Genomic DNA, 18,438 nt, shown 5'->3' on the forward strand with positions numbered 1-18,438 from the left:
TTCCTTTTTTTTATTTTGTTAGCTAAATGCTGTTTTTAAAGAAACATTAAATTGAAAAACAAGCCTAAACAAAATATTACCAAGAATGTAAGCCACCTATTTTTTATTGAAAATACAATGGTAAATACTATTATATATAATGGTTAAACGATTTACAGAAAAAAAAAGTTGAGTACCAATATTTAAAACTCGCGCTTTCATATTTTTCTCCTATTTTCTTTTGTTTTAATAATAGGTTACACTTTTGATAAATACGTTATTACATCAGTTATTGATTTGAATGTATCCTACTAAAATTCATATTATTATTTTATTAATATAATAACTTTTAAATTTATAAAATGAAACGTCCAAAGTCAAACTGTCCTTCCCGCCCGCTCCGCGTCGTTGATGTTGTGTTACAACTGTGTCTGTCAAACAAAAATATTTCCATATCTTCTATGGCATATTTTTCAGTGTTAATGATTAATAAATGGTAATTTAGTATTATTAATACCACTTTAGTTTTATAATGATTTACGAAAAGTATTTATTAAGTGTTATATTTTAATTTTAACAGTGTTCATTAAGTGGAGAGCAAAGTTGATTCGATTGTTTTGTTTTGAGATTTTTAGGTAACTGTATATAAATCTGCCAGATGTTGCCTTCTATGCCAATTTTATTTACAAGGGATAGCCAAGATGCATTTGGAAATAAAATAGAACCGAGTAAAAGTTTTTTAAATAAAAATGTAAAACCCGTCGTTCAATTAGAGGTGAGTCAGAATGCATGTTATTTTATCCATTTTTCTTTTCCAAATAACTAATATATTTTCTAATATCTATCGTTACTGACATTATATAAGTAAAGAAAAGTTATTGTGGTTAAAATGACTGTTATTTTTATTAAATACTGTGAAAATAAAGGATCATTAGCGTATCGTATTTGAGTAGATGTCTGCCATCTTACTTTACTGATAATTTCTTTTAATTGCGATGTATATAATTTTAGGCTCATTTTTCGAAAACAGAACCAAAACAACAAAATGATGCGCATAATGATACAAAAAATAAGGCGAGTGTTAAAAAGAAAGAAGAGCAAACGAAAACTAAAAGTGATGACAAGCCTTTGGAAGCAGGTAAACAATACTTTTTTTTAAGAATATTATACTTATTATTATTACAACATTAAATAAAACTGTATCTGATATGAAAGAAGTCTAGTTACTATACATTTAGTTAAATGTTGCTAAAATGTACTATGTGTAAATGCTAATTAAGATAAAATTATAAACAACAACATAACAAGAGTAGTCAGTTATACAAATTTAAAGTTTTATACATTTTTTTACTGTCAGTTTTCTCTATGGAAGTTGTATTAATTTTGACTGATATTTTTTATTATTATATAAATTATTCCAATGAAGATATTGTTTCAGCATTAGTAAAGGCATATTATACAAAGGTCCAATCCAGATTTGCTTCTAATTCATCGGTTCCAACAAACAAGTTTGTACAGTTTAGAGACATTTTAAAAACTTTTGACCCGTCAAAGGAGACACCAGAGGATCTGTATAGAAAGATTGAATTACTATTTGGAAATGAGCATAAAGACATATTTGAGGAATTTCTACTGTTTTTAAAACCCGGACAAGCTTTAAAAGTTGGCAGATTCATGGATCACTTTATGATTACTCAGATAACCAGATTTATAGAGTTATTGCAGGTAAGGAATTACTATATCAATAATTTCTAATTATTCTTATAGTCTATTTTACTAATGGTTTGAAATGGTACTTTAAATTATAATAGTTTGTCAATTACTCTTCATAATTGAAGCATATAGCGAATGACATACTTCGAATAACGAATGCAGGCTAAGATCTAGATTAGGTAAAACCGAATTTCGGGACCGTGGGGGGATGGGGGGGAGAGGGTGGGGAACGTTACCCCTGGTACCACTGTCACACCTCGGAACCCCATGGTTATGGAGATATCCATGGTTAAAGTTTTGAGGTTAGAAGAAGAATTTCGAAAGTTAGAGGAACGCTTGGCTCCGGCGCTACGGGAAGTGCAGCCCTTGCGTGCGAAAGCACGCTCACTCATGCTCCGTACAAAAAAAACCGAATTATGGGGTTTTTGGGTGTGGAGGGTGGAGCGTGTAGGGGAATCTATACAAGATAACACTGTCATACCTCAAAACCCCATGGTTATGGAGATATCCATGGTTAAAGTTTTGAGGTTAGAAGAAGAATTTAAAGCTATTATAATACCTTTGAGCTCGTACTGTTTGCATTGTGTGACAAATCGACACTTTTAAACAAAATAACGCGTCAGACATAATATTCTAATAAAATTAGTAACATTGCGTGCTAGAATATAGGTTTAGAAATTCGAAAAATACCTAAAACCGAATCGGAGCACCCCACTGTCCACGTGGTATTGGTCTGTCCTACCCCTAGAGTGTTTTTTTTTGTGCCGCGGAGGCGCGGAGGGAGGGCAGCCCTCGCCCGCCGTGCGAAAGCGCGCGAACGAATGCGTAGAGGAGCGGCTGAGGCTGGTCGCCTTCGGCGACCAGCCTCCCCTGCGGAACGGAGCATGAGTGAGCGTGCTTTCGCACGCAAGGGCGGAAGGGCTGCACTTCCCGTAGCGCCGGAGCCAAGCGTTCCTCTAACTTTCGAAATTCTTCTTCTAACCTCAAAACTTTAACCATGGATAGATATCCATAACCATGGGGTTCCGAGGTGTGACAGTGGTACCAGGGGTAACGTTCCCCACCCTCTCCCCCCCATCCCCCCACGGTCCCGAAATTCGGTTTTACCTAGTCTAAAGCTTTACCCGAATGCATATGCAAGACTTCCTATTTTACTAGGTTTGCTTATGAAATGTGTATATTGACATGTTTCTAAGCTACTTTTTAATGTAGACAAATAGGAATATAAACTCTTTATTTGGTATCTTAAAATTCAAGAACCACTTGTTTAATACCACTCTCCTATTATAAAAGTGGATGTGGAAATTGACTAGTAAGTCAATTTATTCTAGCTAAAAAAATTACACTAAGCTGAGTACTACATATTTTAACAATGGTTATCTGTAAGTTTGGATAATTATTTTTTTACAATATTAGAATGACTTTTCAATTTCATGCTTATAATAATTTAAATATGCAAAAACATAGCTTATCTATTTTTGTTTCATTGATATAGACATTGGCCTACTTTCATCTTGTTCTTGATACAGATAAAGTTTTTAATAATTATTAAGCAAAGATTAGTTTTAAATTTTGGATAATGATCAAAGATGTTTTTAAATTATAATATGTAGTTGTTTGCTTATGTTTTAATGGAAACTGGTAAAATTTATTTTCCTGATGTTGATTTAGATATTTACATAAAGAATTGTAGAATATTATATTTTATAGATTGCACATCAATTTTTTTTTACAATAAATAAGTTTTATTAAGTTACATTTTATATTATGTATCATTTGAAATAAATGGATGGTCACAAAACAAATCGGTAAAAAATCTATAACTAGTTTGAAATTTATTAATTATTTATTCTATACCTGTATACATACATTTTACACATCTGATAGCTTCATGTAGTTACCAGTTTAATCAATAAGCTTCTTAGGTAATGAATTGTTACAAATTATACAATGTTTGTGCAATTTAACATACATCTCTCTACATTGTAGAGTTCTCTGTTTAATGTACAGGTATTAGTTCTAAGTATCTTTGGTTTTAATTCTATTTTCATATAAATAGAAACTTAACTAATCTGCTTGTTTATGATTTTGAATTGTTAGATATCTTAATAGGACTGCTTGAGCATAATCTGTACTTTCTAAATAAATGGCTTTGTACTTCTTGCTCTTTACTATTATAGATGAAAACTTCATAAAAAAGTGTGTGTGTGTGTGTGTGTGTGTGTGTGTGTGTGTGTGTGTGTAGTAAAATTATTCTGGCTCCTAGAGTTCATATTATGTTGGTAATCTAAGGTAATATTTATAGTAATTTATTTCGTGTTAATTCTATCAAGTGTTGTATTGCCTAAATGCATTTTGATATGTATGTTAATATTATAAATCAAAAGGTTCAATGTGCTAGTCGGGGATATTATTGGTTAGATGCAACTGAGGTAGGGCACAGCAGGAAATTTTCTGCTCAAAATCTGGAGCAGCACGACTGGGGTAGTACCTCGACCTTACAGAAGATCATAGCTAAATAACACTGTTTTCAAGCAGTGTTGTTCTGTTGGTAAGTAAGGTGAACAGAGCTCCTGGGGGGAAATGAGGATAGGGTCGACAATGCGCTTGCGATGCTTCCGGCGTTGCAGACACTTATATATAAGTTACGGTAATGGCTTACCATCAGGTGATCCATACGCTTGTTTACTTGTTTCAATGAACTACTCACAGATCCTATTGATCGGATTTTGTTTCTCTTTATTAATATTATAAAAGGGAAAGATATGTATTTGTAATTGTTTTAATGATGATATCAAAACTACTGGTATCAGATTTTAATAAATTATAGGGGTGCACTTTACTATATTTTCATAATTTATTACAGTTTTTATAACTGTCCGCACAAATATAGTTACAAGTAGAATAATTGTTACATTTAATATATCAAGCACCCCACGCTTTTTACTCTATATTGAATTATTCACTTAATAACTTAAATTTTATTATAATTTTATTTTGAAGTAATGAATTTCATAATTGTTCGATCTTCTACTACTGTAATAGAAACTCTTTGTAATTAAAGATTATTTTCTACTTTTTAGTTCGATTAGATTTAAAAGCGTGGTTTTTTTTAGTTTTTTTAAACTATAATTTAGTTTTTATTTTTTAGTATGATTTTTCAATTAATTATTTTACGTACATGGCATGCGCAGATCGCGCGCTAGCTTTTTCTCTCTTACTTCGTTATATCTATCACACCATCCACGAAAGAATTTATTAATCCTGACGGTCCTGATAAGGATATTGGTAAACTGTTGTTGAATTATTGCATTGTCATCGATCCGTGTGCAAAGTTTCAAATTAATTAAACATCTGGAAATTGGTGAAAAATCTGCTCAAAGATTCCATTACATACATACATACATACATACATACATACATACATACATACATACATACAACCCAAGCTAATAAAAGCGTTGTAAAAATTATTTACCAGAATGCTATATTACCATTAGTGACATAGGCTATAATTGAAAAGGAAAATACAGAACAGCCAAACTCGTGTAATCCACGCGAGCGAACCCGTAAGACGAAAGTTAATTTTAATTTTTTTTTTTTAAACAATAATGTTCTTTTTTTTCAAAAATAATGTAGCGTATAAAATCACTGACTTATTTTCAAGTAAAAAACTTAACAAGAATGAATCACGTCAGTCTAGTTACACATGCATTATACTCGTCTCAATAATCTAGACCCTAGTGATACAACTAGAATGACCTATATTTCAGTGCTAGCATTATCCGGTGCATTACAACAGCTGAATCACTTTAGGGTACTATCCTTTAGGACAATCTAGTATACTGTCGTGAAAGTTTCTGAAATACCATATTCGCCAGTTCGATTTCTGTTTGAAAGAAACAGTATTATTGGAACAAAATATTTTTCGTTTGTTTCTTGTTGATCTCCCCACCATGCCACCGAGAAGTGAGGTGCATTAACTACCAACCTTTCTCCCATATATATGGAAAAGAGAATTTGTCCAAAGTGAGACGCTAACAGATTGTTCAGACCTAACCGACTTTTAGGTGGGCCGTTTTTGAAGTAGTTTAGGCTGTATATATAGTCTCGATTAGTGAATAATAGGTCAATGTGCACTTCTTCTTTTATTGAAGTATCTGCAGTAAATATCGTGCCTTAAATTTGCCGAAAATGCTCAAAATTACACCTAGAGAAGATCAAAGCTAAATAATATTGCTCTTAAGTAGTGTTGTGTTCGTGTGGTGAGCAAGATGGTCTGAGCTCCTCGGGAAGGTCGGGGATAGGGTCGGGAACACGCTGGCAATGCCCTTGGTGCTACTGGCGTTCATAAGCTTCGGTATCCGCTCACTATCCACGGACCGTACGCTTGTTTGCCACCTTTGTTATAATAAATAAAACTACTAAGGCAAATTTTCATTACGTAATTTGAATACGGATATAACAAATTACTTTCGGATCTTTTGTCAGACGAGTCACACACTTCAGCCTATCGCAGTCCACAGCTGGACTTAGACCTCCCCAAGTTCGTGCCCAAAATGGCGAGAACTCGTGTGTTTTGCACCACGTTGCGCATGCGGGTTAGTGATCGTAGGGCTGGCTTTGTCGCACCGAAAACGCTGCTGCCCGTCTTCGATCTGTGTATTTCAAAACCGACGTCAGACGAGTGTTACCTCTGAAATATACCTGCTCTCCGAGCCACGTGGGGAGACCCACAAGGACAGACATCCGAACGGGAATCGAACCCGCGTACCACACACACGGCAGCTATTGTTACTCTACACTGCTTATTGGCAGGTAATTTTCGTACCATAAGTAACGATGGTTCTCAGGTATGTATGATATTAACCGGGATCGACAACCTTACGTGTTGTCGAAGCGCGACGGGGAGACCCATAAGGACATACACCAAAATCGGAAACAAAAGCATTAATGCGATTACTCGCACCTTGTCCTGTTAATAAAAACATATCCAATTTGCAGAAATACATTTCATTTCATCAAAATAAATAAATAACTTATAATGTACACACACGGTCGTCTGTTCCCATGGTAAGCAACTTAATGTCGGTGTTATAGGTAACAGCCGACTATTATAAGTTTTTTCTTTTTTTTGATAAATATACATAGAAATATTACAAATATTACACCCAGACTTAAACGGGAATCGAACCCGCAACTCGCGGGACAGAGACCAGGTCCACTACAAACTATGCCAATGGGCTAGTCGTGGAAAATGAATGAATAATATTTTTTTTTAAAAATCGTTGTTATAATACACGTGTTAATATTTCCGAAAATTTTCAAAAATTAACAGGTGACAATTTTCTATACAACATTTGCCCTTACCAACAATTGTATTTTCAAATAAACTGCAAACGAGACATTCATGTAAATGATAAGATATAAATAATGGAAGTTTGTCGATAGTAAATAATCGACGGAAACAGTTCGATTGAGCGTTAGAATTTTATTACGTTTGTCTTTTACCGACATAGTTTTTTGATTTTGTCTTCTCATTGAGAGACTAGTTGTTTTTTTTTTTTTTTAACATACTATAAAACAAATGTCCCAGTGGGAGATACTTATTTATTTCATAAATATCCACAAGATTACTCAAAAAGTAGTCATCAGATCTCAATCTATTTTAAATGGAACCACGAGACAAGCATCACCTTCCAATAAAAAAAAACAAGAATCATCAAAATGGGTACAATTTTATTTTTGTCTTACCCACACATTAGGAAATTCTAAACATTTTTTAATATCATATCAAAAATCGACCGTTCCGGCGGGGATCGAACCTGCATCTCCGACTGACCGTGTCGGTGCTCTAGCCAATTAACTAATAATTAACCAGGTACAAGTTTCTGTGAAGAACTCACTATAGACCACGGTTGCTTAGACCGAATATAAAATCATCATATTATAAATTTCGATTTAACGGGTACATCGTTCCATAACTTAATTGGCTAGAGCACCGACACGGTCAGTCGGAGATGCAGGTTCGATCCCCGCTGGAACGGTCGATTTTGGATATGATATTAAAAAAAGTTTATCATCAAAATCGGTAAACTCAGTAAAAAGTTATACGGTATAATACAACGTAGGTCGATGAAAAAATAGTTAAGTAAATACGAATTATTAGATATAATTCGAAAAATATTTGTCATATTTCAATTAAATTTAAATGGGACCACGCACACGCACCACATAACACGCACCACCTTTCGATTAAAAAAAAAAACATCGAAATCGGTCTACCCAGTCAAAAGTTCTGAAGTAACATACATAAATAATAATTTAAAAAACAGGCGCAAAACGCAGGCGGGTTTTTTTTTTTTTTTTTTTAATTATTATTTTATTTATGTCTTTTTAGTCAGATAAATTACGTAATCGGTTCAATTCATTAAAACAGTTTACATCATGTGGTTGATTAAGTAATTTTTTAGGGCCAAGAGAACTGATAGCAAGCCCGGAGAAAGATCTCACTCTGCTCAAAGCAACGTAAGCCCGACCTTTAGCAAATAGGTGACTGCTTAAGTCAACAACTATTAGTTTTAATATAATGAAATTATTATTAAAATTATTTGTTTGTATTTGGTATTATGTATTTGTTATCGATTTTATTAATGTAATTGTAAATTGGTGTGACATTTATTAATTTTTATTTGTAATTTTAATTGTATGTTTTTTTTTAACCATTATATTTTATTAGAAAGGCTACACCCCGAAGTTGATCGTCGCCTAGGAGGCGAGTTTGGCATGGCATAGGCGTGGGAAAGAGCAAAGTCCACATTTTTTAAACTTTAATATTGTATTTCTTTACTAGTTTTACGGTAATAATAATCATGATATACTTTTTTAAAATCCTTGTATTGTGCCCTTCAATTTGATACCCATATTGTAGTATTCGAGAAAAAATTTTTTTTTTCATTAACTACAATGGCTTCGCGCAGCCGCCATGTATGATTTTTTTTAATGTCACCTATCTAAGAACACTTGGGCAGCTAAGACGAACCTAACGATACCTCAATTATGTAAATCCGTTCAGTGGTTTTGGAAATATGAGGTAGTAAAGAATATTACATACATACATACAAGATACGCGCGAAAAACATAACCCTTCCTTGGCAGTCGGGTAAAAAATACAATCGAATTGAGAACCTAATCCTTTTTAACCGACTTCCAAAAAAGGAGGAGGTTCTCAATTCGACTGTATTTTTTAACCGACTTCCAAAAAAGGAGGAGGTTCTCAATTCGACTGTATTTTTTTTTTTTTTTTTTTTTTTATGTATGTTACATCAGAACTTTTGACCAGGTAGACCGATTTCGACAAATTTTGTTTTAATCGAAAGGTGGTGTGTGCCGATTGGTCCCATTTAAATTTATTTGAGATCTAACAACTACTTTTCGAATTATATCTAATAATGCGTTTTTACTTGACACTTTTTTCGTCGATCTACGTTGTATTATACCACATAACTTTCTACTGGGTGTACCGATTTTGATAATTCTTTTTTTGTTGGAAAGGGGATATCCCTAGTTTGGTACCATGATAAGAAAACCAGGATCTGATGATTGGATCCCAGAGAAATCGAGAGAAACTCTTGAAAATCCGCAATAACTTTTTACTGGGTGTATCGATTTTGATAATTTTTACTTTAATCGAAAGCTGATGTTTATCATGTGGTCACATATAAATTTTATCGAGATCTGATAACTACTTTTTGATTAATCTTTGATAACGTGTATTTACTTGACATTATTTTCGTCACCTTACGTTGTATTATACCTCATAAATTTTTACTGGGTGCACCGATTTTGACGTTTCTTATATAAATTAAAAGCTACTATTCGTCACGTGGTCCCATTCAAATTTAATTGAGATTTGATTCGTAATTTGTGAGTTATATCTAATATTGCGTATTTACTTGACGGTTTTTTCGTCACCCTACGTTGTATTATACGTTATATCTTTTTACTGGGTGTACTGATTTTGATCTTTTTTGTATAAATCAAAAGCTAATACTTGTCATGTCGTCCGTTTTAAATATGATTGAGATATAATGAGCAATTTTTGAGTAATCTTTGATGACACGTATTTACATGACGATGTTAAGACGACTGTGGTCATGTTCAATACTTTGCCACAACGCCATCTATCAAAATGTAATGAAATTACTTCGTTCACTATCGATCAAATTACAATATTCCACTAGAGTAGAGAGTAGCAGTTTATTCGTTATAAATATATTTGAGCTTTTAATTTTTGAGTTATCGCTAATACTGGGTATTTACTTGGCTATTTTACGTCGACCAACGTTATATTAACCTCATTACTATTTTACTGGGTGGACCGATATCGATAATTCTTTTTTTAATCGATAGGTGGTGCTTGTCATGTGGTCCCATTTAAATATAATTGAGATTTGACTCGAACTTTTTGAGCTATATCTGATATGGCGTATTTACTTGACTGTTTTTGGAGTTTTCTCCTTAAGAATCGATTTTCATTTAAGGCCCCGGAATGAAAAAATTGAACAGTAAAATTTACTGAACGAATGACCTTGTTAGAGATGGCGTTCAGACGTTTTCTAATAACGCAATTAGGTTCCGATAGATGGCGTTATTGCATTCATTTATTTATAATTTGATATAGTAATAATATATTTCTTAGACTAGTAAGCCTTTTTGTGCCTATTCAGACAGTTGATCTGAAGGGGTAAACTCCAGTCGTGCATCGGAGCTGTGTGAAAACATGAACATTACATATTTTTAATAAAAAAGACATAAACCGTAATTCAATATAAATCCGCTTCAACTAAAAAACCCGCCGTAATAAGCGATGTCAGCGCTTCGTGCGAATCGACGACGGGCCTTTTATGAAATTTCTGCCTACAATCGCTAACAAAATGTTAGAAATAACAGTAGAACATTATATAATTCTACAATTTTATAATGTCGCGTTATATGGAATACGAACAAAGTATTACTATTTTTTCGTCGATCTACGTTGTATTACTCTTCGATGTAATTGAAGTCGGTTTTTTTTTCGTTTGCGAGCAAACACAATTATTTTTATGTATGTTACATCAGAACTTTTGACCGGGTAGACCGATTTCGACAAATTTTGTTTTAATCGAAAGGTGGTGTGTGCCAATTGGTCCCATTTAAATTTATTTGAGATCTAACAACTACTTTTCGAGTTATATCAAATGCGTTTTTACTTGACGCTTTTTTCGTCGACCTACGTTGTATTATACCGCATAACTTTCTACTGGATGTATCCATTTTTATAATTCTTTTTTTATTGGAAAGGGGATATCCTTAGTTTGGTACCATGATAAGGAAACCAGGATCTGATGATGGGATCCCAGAGAAATCGAGGGAAACTCTCGAAAATTCGCAATAACTTTTTACTGGGTGTACCGATTTTGATAATTTTTAATTTAATCGAAAGCTGATGTTTGTCATATGGTCACTAATAATATAATTATACTACTATAAATTTTATCGAGATCTGATATCTACTTTTTGAGTAATCTTTGATAACGCGTTGTTGCTTGACTATCTTTTCGTCGATCTACGTTGTATTACTTGTCGATGTAATTGAAGTCGGTTTTTTTTTTTCATTTGCGAGCAAACACAATTATTTGGAAGCCGGTTAAAAACGGATACATGTTATATAAAATTCGAACATGTGTTTGAATATAGGAACTGTGGACAGGCGAAGTATTTTATTAATATATTATATAACATATTTGATACATTATTATTATAAATTACTTAATCGTGGATATTTTATACGTATGTTATAAGTGTGCTTCTCTATGTTTAAGAAAACCCAGTCTCCCTAGTCTAAGACAGCCCAGAGAGATGTCTTGATATAATACGTTGTGGGGATCATATTATATGGTAATATTTCTGACAATTAAAATCTCTTATGAAATACCTAGAACCAATATGCGAGTATACTTGACCCGCTGGCACACTGGCTGAAATAAATATTTATTTATATACCTATGCATTGTTTTTATGTAGATTGATTCCAAAAAATATATGTATTTCTAATTCTAAACCTTAGGGTACAAACTACCGTGTTTGTATGTTAAAGAATACTTATTCATAACATAACTTAACCAATAATTTACCAGACTAACAAAAACAATGAAAAAAAACCCTTAAACAATTTACGGTTTTTCCTGTCTGTTGAAAAATCTCGTTCAATTTTCGTAGCTAATGTTTGGTATAAATTTACATTTTATAAATGTTATAATCTTGAGCAAACTGTCGGGAACATTCTGAATGACAATGTGTGGAACGTTGTGCTATTTTATCTGATTTAAAAAGGTAGATTTTTCAATACGACTGTTTTGTTTTTTTTTTTTGTTGTTTTTAAGTACAAGATCTTGTAATGGGTGTACCGATTTTGATGATTTTGTTTTTTATTTGAAAGCTGATGCTTGTCACAATTAATCGAGATCTGGTTAGTATTTTTTTTTTTTTTTGTTAATGTTAATAAATTCTTGATTTGTTTATTATTATTTTTTATTTTTTAGGTAGTTACAGCATGTGCTTTAGAGAATTAAGTCGCCTATTCTGTGCCTGCCTATTCTAAAAATTTTGAACATTCAGTGTTTAAATAATAAAATACATACAAAATATTATGAATTAATATTAGTGCTATATAGCTTTTGAATTGAGGAATCAAATAACTTCAAACAGTTTCTTCTTAAATATAGCTAGGTTATCTGCAAAGATATCTAATAACTCGTTTTTAGCTGCATATTTTCTGTACAGCTTACTCAGTCTAGGTATAAGGGAATCATAACCGAGGTTTGTTTTCTGGGTTTTATAAGCAAATAGTAAAATAGGATACCGTGCTATGCGAGAGGGAACGTTAATTGAAATTTTGCTTAGGAGTTCTGAACTATCCACAGTTCCATTCACTAGTTTGCGTAAGAAAACCATATCAAGTAGCTTGCGCGGCTTTGAGAGTGAGTTTAACCAAAACTTAGCCGCAAGTAGTAGGCATTCTATTGTCTTGTCCACTGTAGTAAAATTGTAAAACGTCTCTGTATATTTTCTAATCTATCTTTATAGATCTGATAGTTTTGGTTTCAAATGGGCGTTCCGTACTCTAGCTTATTCCTAACTAATGTAGTGAATATTATTTTCTGATTTTAAGTTTTTTAAATTGTTTAGAATTTCTAAAAATAAACCCCAACATCTTGCGTGCCGACCTGCATACGTTGTCAATGTGTACGTTATAACATAACTTAGCATCAATACCGATACCTAAATCGCAAACGCAGTCTAATTTCTGCAATAGGTAAACTCTGTTGATATCTTCTTGTAAAGATTTAACGTCATGCTTATTGGTGATTTCTTTAGCAAGCTTTAAGTCGTCAGCATAGATTAAACATTTGGAATTCTTGATGCAATTGGTAATGTCGTTAAAGAAAATATTAAATAACCATTTCGGTCCTAAAATTGATCCTCGAGGAACACCAGACGCAACGTGATAAAACAATGACCTTTGCTAACTACGTATGAGCGTCTTTTAGCTAAATATGAAGATATCCAAGACAAAAGAGGCACTACTAAGCCAAAAGTTGAGAGTTTTGCCACCAGTAGTTGTTAACTACATTTGTTATGGTAGATCTACAGCCAATAAATGCGTGTTGAGATTCTTAGAGTACACGGTGAACGTGGCGTGAAAAATTTGGGCGCAGCAAAAATTCGAATACCATCCACAGTGTTGAGAGTAGTGATATTATAGGCCTGTAGTTGGTTATAGATTCACAATCGAAATCGATTCTTATTTCGTAAGAACCATCAGAATTTCATGTTTTAAAAAATATAAAATGATTAAAGAGCCATTTGTCTATTAGGTTTACTTTAGGAATATATCTGAGCCTCCTGTGACAAGTGATACAAGTCGAAAATCATCATTTTACAGGAAAGCAAAAACAAGTTTTCAAAAAATTATTGTTAGTAAACTAAGTGGGCCTGGTTCAATTTGAGTATCTTCTTTTGTAGAGTAAACACTCTCTCTCAATATAAAATTAAGTTACTTTGGTAAATATTTAATTTTAAAGGTAGTTTACGGGAAAAAATTTTGAGGTGTATCATTTTGCATAGTTATTAAGTGTTTAATTATGTGACAAATGATACTTGTACTGTTAAATTACTTTATACCTATAACTTGTATTTGTGTAATCTCTAGATTAAAGATTTTAGCGGAATGTTTATCAAACAAAAGGTATACCTTTTGTTTTATTAACTTTTAGAATATAACCTTTAGATTATTATTTTTTTTACTGCCCTATACACATAATTTACGTGAATTTTTCCAGCTTACGATAGTTTTAGATTCAAAAATATATAACTCTAGATACATCAAGTATTCACGAAAAATGTACTGAAAATTAATTGTGAAATTCAATACAATCGTACTAACATCACAAAACACGAAAAATAGTGTTGAAAACTTCCAGTGATTCACTACTCACAGCGACAAATATCTATATTCACGATTTTTTTTAACAGGTTAAAACACTTAAAACGTAATACCTGTTCAAACGTTTAACCTTTAAAAAAAAAATTATATCAACAAGTAACCACGTAAATAACTAGGTAGTCGAAAATAAAGCACAGCCTCCTTGGAGGCGTGAAATATATACGGTTAAAAAGGCTTATCATAAAAAAAATCGGTCGAACCGATCGGACCGATATCAGTTTGGTGATTCTAACTCAATAAATGTGACGAATAAGATGGACGTGTTCTGACAATTAAAATCTTTAACTTTTATTTTATGACATATCACATTCAATGTAGACAATAGCCTATTGCAGTCTGTTGTGGTAAAATAGACATACTAAATTTTCGCCAAATATTTCGACTCCGCAATCTTGATCACGCCATCATATTATATTAAACCTAAACTGAATACAAATTCGAATAAGTACTATTTAGCTGCATTTCCAACAGTTATCTATCCAAGTTATCAATCCTGATTAACTTTGTTAACGTGAACGATACTATATTTTATCGAAATTTTTCACCAAACGTCAGTTGAGCATCGTGGTGGACTGTTACTGGCTACAACCTTTCCTAAACCTACCTTTCCCTACTTAAAGGAAAACAACTCTTTACAAACACAAGTTGCACAGCAAAGTGTAAAGAATATTTCTCATATTAAAGAGACGCATTGGTTTTCAATCAGCCATGCTGCTGCCTCATTAAAGATTAGTTTGCCTACGAATTTTAAGTTTGTATTTAGTCTGTAACATCCCAAAGCTAAGAATAGGCCTCTTTCTCCACGCAGAAGAAGGATTAGACCTGCACCACTGCGGGTTAGCGGATAGTACTGTAATTGCTGTGAGTAACGATCGCTATCAGGTATTTATGATAATAACCGGGACCGAAGGCTTAATGTGCTCTACGAGGCACGGTGGGAAGGCCCACAATGACAGACATCCAAACCGGAAAGAAATATTTACAAAAATACGAATATCGATCCCGACTGCGAACCCGCAGACCGTCGAAGTTTTGTGCGAATACACGCACTACTACGCCAGAGTGGTAATTTACCACTTGTCAAATTTAACAACCATTCCCTTAAGATTAACCGATTCATGAAAAATCAATTTTTTTTTCCAGACAACATTCAGTCGTAAACCAACAGTCCTAAGGAAAATAATACGAGCGATCACAACCAGTATCAACAGCGGCAACAGTTCGGAGTTGAAGTCGAGGGTACTGCCTCATCTCAGATCCAACCCTCGCCTTACACAGATGTTCAAGAGTCTTTTCCCTGATGAGCGGCCGCCAGACAGGTAAGGTTAATTTATCAAGCTTCAAGATCTATAATTGTTTAAAACTACGATATTGTAGAAAATCATCAAGAGCAATAATACCTTCTATAGTCTATTCGCGTTAAGAAAAAAAAAACGTGTGTGCTTTAGACCACACGACTGAAGTAAAACTTCTGCACAATAGGCCTGCACTGTGTCTTAGATATGCGAAACGTATCTGGCTGTCAGAGAAAGAGAAAGAAAATGTGTGCTCCCACCTCTCACTCTTGCTTCGTTCGCCTACACTTTTCGTAACGCTCTCGTCACGCATTCACCAGCTCACTCCCCAAGTCAAGCGTGCGTAAAGAAGTTTTACTTCAAAAAAGGAGTTATCGCTGTAGCTTAGCATAGGCACGTCCTTTGACCAATTAAATCGTAGTAAACTAGAACGTTTGGAAATTGACCAGTTACAGAATTGACCAGTTTGAATTGTTTCATTCAGACGGGCGGTCTAATTTACCATGGTTTATTTGGTCAAGCGGCGTGGCTAATCTAAGTCACAGCAATGAGTTAATATTTTCGTAAAGCGTATAGACTGTAAGTCAGTTATTTAATGACCTATTTTTAAACTTAAAATTTAATGACACTATTTATGTCCGGTTCTTATATTAAAAAAAAATCAAATTTCAAGTGAGCAAATCTTTTTCTGAATACAGAAATCGTACATCGGTCTATCCAGACAATAATGCATCGACGGGATCAAAAAAAATGTCACTAAAGTCTGTTCAACGAGAAGAGGTACCAAACGTAAACAAAGCCCATCATTTTTTCGTAGCGACGACGTAACAAACAAAATATAATCTATCTCTTTCTATCTTGTTTGTTTGCTATCTTCTGCACGTCTCTCTGCAAGGTCGAACGATATTTTAACTGGCTTTGAAAACATTCGGATCGCGAACGGCATTTTGATTTTTGTATTATTTATTTCATTCCGTGTCCTGAAGTGCTCGGGGTGATTTTTATATTTTAATAATTATTATTTAAGAAGTATCAAATCTTATACAAATAATTGTATTTAATTAATTATATTAAATTAAGTAATTATCAAAATATAAATATATTTTACATTTTTAAAATTTGTGTAAGTAAAAAAAGGTTCCAAAACCCTGCATAGTTGAATGACCTCGCATTTGGTTTGTTTACGTTTGGTATCTCTTCTCGTTGAACAGAATTTAGTAAAAATACTGAGTAAAACTTAACTCATGATTTTTCGATTATTTTTTTAAATAACATAAATAAAATCTAAAACGATTTTTTTGTTACAATTTTGTTGTTATATTTCAATGTATTTACAGCGTTTACGAAACTGGCACAGACCTTATACATGAGAGTTTCCTAACTTCGGATAAAGGCTACGATGTATGGGAAATTGAAGACAAGGATAACAAAAGAAAACCAGACGCGAAAGTTCTAGATTCTGAGGTATGTTACTATGGTAGAAATCTTATCAGTTTTTTTTTTGCCCCTTAGAGTGACAAAAGTGACTGAGGTAGTAAGTGCACAGCAGAAAGTATCCTGCTCAAAACCTGGAGCAGCCCGACTGGAGAATTGCCTCGACCTTATAGAAGATAATAACACTGCTTTCCAACAGTGTTGTGTTCCTGTGGTGAGTAAGGTAACCAGGTTAGAATAGGTAGCACACTTGCGATGCTTCTGGTATTGCAGGCACTTATAAGTTACGGTAATCGCTTACCATGAGGTGAGTATAGCTTTTTTGTCGGTTTAGTTGTATAAAAAAAGTCTTCGTTTGATGATAAGCAGTTATTTTAGCCTTTAGACATTTGCAACACTAGGACTCTAAATCCCTGTCGACACAGCCCATTCCTTAAAGCTCTGGCTACCTTACTCACCGCAGGAACATGGCATGGCTTGAAAACAATATTATTTGGCTGTGATCTTCTGTGTAGTTGAGGTATTGCCCCAGGGCTGCTCAAGATTTTGAGATATATATTTTCTGCTATACCCTACTTCATAAATAAAAAACATATTTTTAAGATAATCGAGATTTTATTTATGTTTTCTTTTTCAGTACTTACACGGTCGAGTTTTTCTTCAACATGGAAGGTTTTTACGCACAGCATGTGTTACATATCCTTATAGTAAAGAACCCTATAGAGTCCACGCAAGACGACTCGCGCCTGACCATTGTTTATCGCCACCTGAATCTGACTCTGAAAGAGCTTCGCCAAAAAGAAACGCCAAAACAGTCTGCAAAATACCACAGAAAAGGCCAAGAAAACAACTGAAATCACCAACTAAAAATGTCAAGGATGTCAACGATAACACGAAAAATGCAATTACAAACTCATTAAACACTAAAATGAAAGGAAAGTCGCATTCAAAAAGTAAAAATTGCAAAAAAGATGATGTGGCGGGAAAGAAAAAAGAACGGCACGATACTAAAACACCTTGTCCGAAAAAAGACGAGGGGCCTAAAATAAAACAAGCTAAAATAGATGTCCCAAAAGTACAAAGCAGAAATTGGACCCGTGACGAAGATAAAACAATGTTGGAAGTGTTGAAAGGGGAACCGGGGTCTGAGCAAGTTTTTTGCCGAATACGAGAGTTACTGCCTCATCGTACCACTATAGAAATTAAAGAAAGATTCTGCCATGTTATGAACCTGTTACAAAAAATGGCAGTCGGTGAAGTGACATAGTCTTAGTGGACATGAATTTATTAGAGCTAAGTAAAAGTGGTATTTATAATTTTATATTTAAATAAACGTTATTTTCACATGAGGTCTTTCATTTGATATAAATGTATTTTTTTAAAATATGCAATTTGTGAAAAAATGACTTCCTTATTAATAGTTAAGGGAACAATTCCTGGTCTTATCTTTGTAAATATTAATAGAATCTT

The 18,438-nt window shown here is 33.5% G+C and overlaps 1 protein-coding gene across 1 annotated transcript; it reads left to right on the forward strand.

The window, feature by feature from the left end:
- The first annotated feature begins 365 nt into the window (after positions 1–365).
- Positions 366–18,314, forward strand: LOC123661555. The gene is made up of 7 exons (XM_045596511.1): positions 366–408; positions 560–754; positions 991–1,117; positions 1,418–1,704; positions 15,383–15,558; positions 16,872–16,998; positions 17,606–18,314. Exons 2-7 carry the CDS (start codon positions 638–640, stop codon positions 18,233–18,235), a joined length of 1,464 nt encoding a protein of 487 aa, XP_045452467.1. The 5' UTR covers positions 366–408; positions 560–637; the 3' UTR covers positions 18,236–18,314.
- The last annotated feature ends 124 nt before the right edge of the window (positions 18,315–18,438 follow it).

Source organism: Melitaea cinxia, chromosome 17, assembly GCF_905220565.1.
Source record: "Melitaea cinxia chromosome 17, ilMelCinx1.1, whole genome shotgun sequence".
Taxonomy (NCBI): domain Eukaryota; kingdom Metazoa; phylum Arthropoda; class Insecta; order Lepidoptera; family Nymphalidae; genus Melitaea; species Melitaea cinxia.